We start from the raw sequence: 4,239 nt of genomic DNA, 5'->3' as shown, positions 1-4,239 counted from the left end.
TCCTCTGTACGGCATCATGTCATACCAAATGGAGAGAAAAATGGAAACCTGCCAATATGGAGTAATTACTCCACCTCACCATGTCCCAATTGTTTTGTACATGTTACCATTTTAATGGTCCCTCAATGGCCCACTGTCAAGTTTCACTGATATCCGTCCATCATGAGTAGAGTGCAGTTAAGTCATGCCAGAGATTTCTTCTCAGAGGGGGCATTCCCTAAGTTGCTTCAATTCATCTACTTTCCAATTTAATCCTGTGAGAATTTGAATTCTTTAAAATGAAGGCTACACCTTAAAAATTAAAGTGCTGAGTAAAAAATGAACGGTTTAAAAATTGAAGAAATACAAGCAGTTAAATAATAGGTTCTTATTAGGGTCTTCCAAAAGAAAGAAAGCTAAAGTTTTCACTAAGCAAGTGAAATCATAACATATATTCGTATATAAACCCCTTCTCCTGCAAGAGCAAAAACATGCAGCCACACATTAACATTAATATGTACAAGTTCTGTACAACTGAGTTTTCTCAGCTAATCATTATTAGGCTTTATGGACAGAGGAACCAAAGAAACATACTGTAATTAGATTTCACACTAAAAAGAAACTTGGGAGGGAAACTGGCACCCAGGTCAACCTAATATGGGATGTTAGCATGAAATCCACTTTTGCCAACTGTAGAATGTGTTGGGCTAAGTTTATTATAAAACCCCAGCTAAAGCAGTCGATATTGTGGGTGTATGCCATCGGTGTCAACCTGTCAGTAAGTCAGAATGCTTTACAGAGGTTAGTCTTCATGTTAGATGAACCTTGCTGATCAAGTGGACTTGTGGTTGTGGGACCCCACAACTTGGTCCTCTTTGTTTCGGATATCCTCACACGTGAAACTGCAGTGGAAAGTGCATCAATCCACACACAGTCCTCATGATTCTCTGAATTGCAACTTTCAGAGGATGAAAATGGGCTTGAATAATCCTCATCAAGGGAACCATCATCATCTATCTTGTTTCCTCCTAACCCAGATTCAGTTGCAGAAGCAGCTGCATTTTGGAGTTTCAATTTTGATTTAAAGGGCAACATCTTTAATGTGCGCTCAGTGTAGAACAATATCCATGGATGCCCTGAAATTGAACCATCGAGAGTTAATTTAACATGCAAACAACATTTAGGGAAAAGAATGAACCAAACCAAAGGTGCTTCAAAGTATTGCTTTAATTTTTTGTTATTAAAAGTGAAAACATTGGGGGAAAAGTGACCTTATCCACATATAAAAGCATCATGTAATAAAAACGACAAAATCAGTGAGAGTTAGCAGATTCTCACTGTTATCCCAACTAAGGAAGAAAACACACACAAACAGTACAAAATGGTATGACCAGTTAAACACCACTAAGGAGACCAGTAAAGCTTGTTAAAACAAGGCAACCATTCTCACTACTAAGAATCCACGTGATAGACAGATAATTTTCAACAAAACATGGAAATATTATCTATGTTGATTTTTTCAAGATTAAAAAAAAAAATCAGATTGAATAAACTTTGGTAGTGAGAATCTTTGGTGTGTTCACCATCGAAGCAGGTAAACACTCTACCATAAAACTTACTTAGTACTTCATCAGCTGCTATCCTTGCTGAAACATCCCTTGTCAGCATTCTCCCAACAAGATCTCGTGCAGGTTTAGAAATTGATTCCCACACCCCTGTTTGAAAATCTAGTTTGACATTCTTAATTTCCTCAAAAACTGCTTCCGGTGAACCTCCTTTAAATGGAAGACCACCAACCAACAAAGCATGCAGGAGCACCCCAGAACTCCATATATCCACCTTCTCAGAATATCTACCCGACAACACTTCTGGTGCAACATATGCAGGGCTCCCAGCCACACCTGTCAAATTCTGACCTGCAATGCAAATTTTAAACAATGAGAATCAAGGTATCAGAAAACGTTGTGTTTGGACACACGTCTAATACACAAGTATAAGTTACAAATCATGTCATATTTGTTCAATAATAAATAAGCTACAAATTGTTGCTTCTGTTGCAACAGGCGTCAAATGCAAATAGACGCAGAACCAAACACGCTAATAACTGCAGACAAATCCAGCTCATGCTGCTGCAGGCGAACCCTTTTATAAAACCTTGAGTCAAAGTCCCTAATTGACACTATAAGATAACTTTTGGGATTAAGTTTGGCTAAAGTTTTTAAAAAAAAACAGTCTATGGCTGCAATATTGGCCACAAAATCAAGGTTTTCTAAGTCTCTGCCACCGCAAGTTCACATCCACAATTGCAGCTACATTTGTCCACATTTTCCCAATAATGTCAAGGTTTGCGTTCCCAAACAACAATTGCAGCAGCATTTGTTGGCAATTTTCAGCAATGTCAAGGATCGCGACAACTACAATCTGCGATTGCAACCACAATTGCAGCCACAATTTGTACTCCATTTCCCTCAACGATCAAGGATCGCGATAAAACCATAACCAAAATTTCGGCTGCATCTGCCCACAATGCCAAAGACCACAACCACAGTTGCAGCCAAATTTATCTTCAATTCCCTGCAATGTCAAGGAAAACAACAAAACCGCAACCCCAATTTAAAACCTTTGGCTCAGAGTCCAAATTCTAAAACCTCAATTAACCTAGTCTAACCATATCATCCAAACAACAAGCTCCACACATCAACTTACCCTCAGAAATCCTGATGGCGAGCCCGAAATCCGCGAGCTTGATCTTCCCGGACCCGGTGAGCAAAACATTCTCAGGCTTAATATCCCTATGCACGACACCCATATCATGGCAATACTTAACCACCAACATCACTTCCTTCAGTACCCCCGCCGCCACGTGCTCCGAGCACGGCCCCTCCTTCATCCTATCAACCAACCTCCCTCCAGAACACAACTCCATCACAAGGTGCCAACGCTCATCATCCTCATACACAGCCTCCAGCGTCACCACCCCAGGGTGCCCCGACACGTGCTGCATTATCTCCACCTCCCTGTGCACCGTCTCCTCCCCCTTCCTCAGCGTCTTGCACGCGTGCTCCGCGCCGTTCGCACGTGCGCGGCACACCGTCACCGACCCGAACTTCCCCTGCCCGATCGCGCTGCCCCCGGTCACGTAATCGTCCTCGATCCTCATGCTCCTTCCCATCTGCGTGGCCTTGTCGATGCACCCTATCTTCCGCTTCAAGCCGCGCGACGGCGTCAAGAGTAACGACGCGCCGCGTGAAGGCGGCACCGTCGCCACGCCGCGATCTTCCCTGCACCGCTTGTTCAGCCGCGAACGCCGCTCCAGCGAGTGATGCGACTTCGAAATCTCCGGCAAGTTCGACGACCGTCCACTGGCCTCACTTTCCTTTCGTTTCTTTTTCATTTTCATTCGCCGATCGCGCTCACGAAAATTGCACGATCCTGTTTCCCGGCAACACACACACACACACAGAGTATCAGAAGAAAAGAAAATATTATCCGATGCGATGAAAAGGTGGAAAACCCTAGAAATGAGGGATCGGAGGTTGGTGGAAAATGCGTGAAGGAGTGAGTGAAGCAGCGAGTGAGTGTGGTGACTTACCGTACGACACGCGAGAAAAGAGAAAGACGGTGTTTGTTTGTTCTTTCTTAGGAGTGAGTCAGAGAGAGTCACACTCTTTTTGCTTAGGGGACGGGTTTCGTTGATTTTATACAAGTCTTATCAAACTGGATGGTGGCGCTGTTCTGGTGTGGGCTTGACTACGATAAGATTTCGTTGTGGGCGTTGATGATTTTGGCGGCACGGGTCAACGCGTGGAGATGCGGCGGGATTCGGCGTTTACGTGACGTGGCGTTTCTGTTATGGAGTGACGGAAAGTGATTGTTGACACGCGGTTTAACGGATGGGGCCCACTGTGTGGGCAGACTGGGCCCCTGTGCTGTGCTGACTCATATTATGGATGTGCTTGTTTGAAGCAATTTGGAATTTGGAATGTGGGTCAGGTTAACACGTCACTTGGGTGGCTAAAGTTTTCTCCTTGATTAGGAAGTGGACATGTCTTAATTAATAGTGTTCTTATTTGAGTATAAAAAATTTTGGTACTCTATTGTCCAGAGGCTCTTCGCTATGGAGGAGGGATGTTGTACGCAGCCTTATCTTGCATATGCAAAGAAGCTGTTTTCGGATTCGAACCCATGACCAACAAGTCACCAAGGCACAACTTTACCGCTGCACCAGGGAAAATAATTGTTAAATAAATATTTTTAAAG

General features: G+C 43.5%; 1 protein-coding gene across 1 annotated transcript; it reads right to left on the bottom strand.

Moving 5' to 3' along the window:
• Positions 1-352: 352 nt before the first annotated feature.
• Positions 353-3,663, bottom strand: LOC114385241 (serine/threonine-protein kinase PEPKR2-like). Its single transcript, XM_028345263.1, has 4 exons — positions 3,572-3,663; positions 2,686-3,411; positions 1,599-1,895; positions 353-1,115 (listed from the first exon to the last, which is right to left on the bottom strand). The coding sequence occupies exons 2-4, from the start codon at positions 3,377-3,379 to the stop codon at positions 763-765; spliced, it is 1,344 nt and encodes a 447-aa protein (XP_028201064.1). The 5' UTR covers positions 3,380-3,411; positions 3,572-3,663; the 3' UTR covers positions 353-762.
• Between the last annotated feature and the right edge of the window lie 576 nt (positions 3,664-4,239).

The sequence above is a fragment of the Glycine soja genome, chromosome 14, assembly GCF_004193775.1.
Source record: "Glycine soja cultivar W05 chromosome 14, ASM419377v2, whole genome shotgun sequence".
NCBI classification, from domain to species: domain Eukaryota; kingdom Viridiplantae; phylum Streptophyta; class Magnoliopsida; order Fabales; family Fabaceae; genus Glycine; species Glycine soja.
Note: the sequence above shows the minus strand (reverse complement) of the source record. Positions and strands in the feature narration are given on the sequence as shown.

Excerpts from the sequence above, each read along its gene's own strand:
- LOC114385241 (XM_028345263.1), bottom strand. The coding sequence starts at position 3,379 with ATGAAAATGAAAAAGAAACGAAAGGAAAGTGAGGCCAGTGGACGGTCG. Across the intron at positions 1,896-2,685 it reads CGCCATCAGGATTTCTGAGG|GTCAGAATTTGACAGGTGTG; the intron begins GTAAGTTGATGT and ends TTTGCATTGCAG. Across the intron at positions 1,116-1,598 it reads AGCAGCTGATGAAGTACTAA|GGCATCCATGGATATTGTTC; the intron begins GTAAGTTTTATG and ends GTTCAATTTCAG.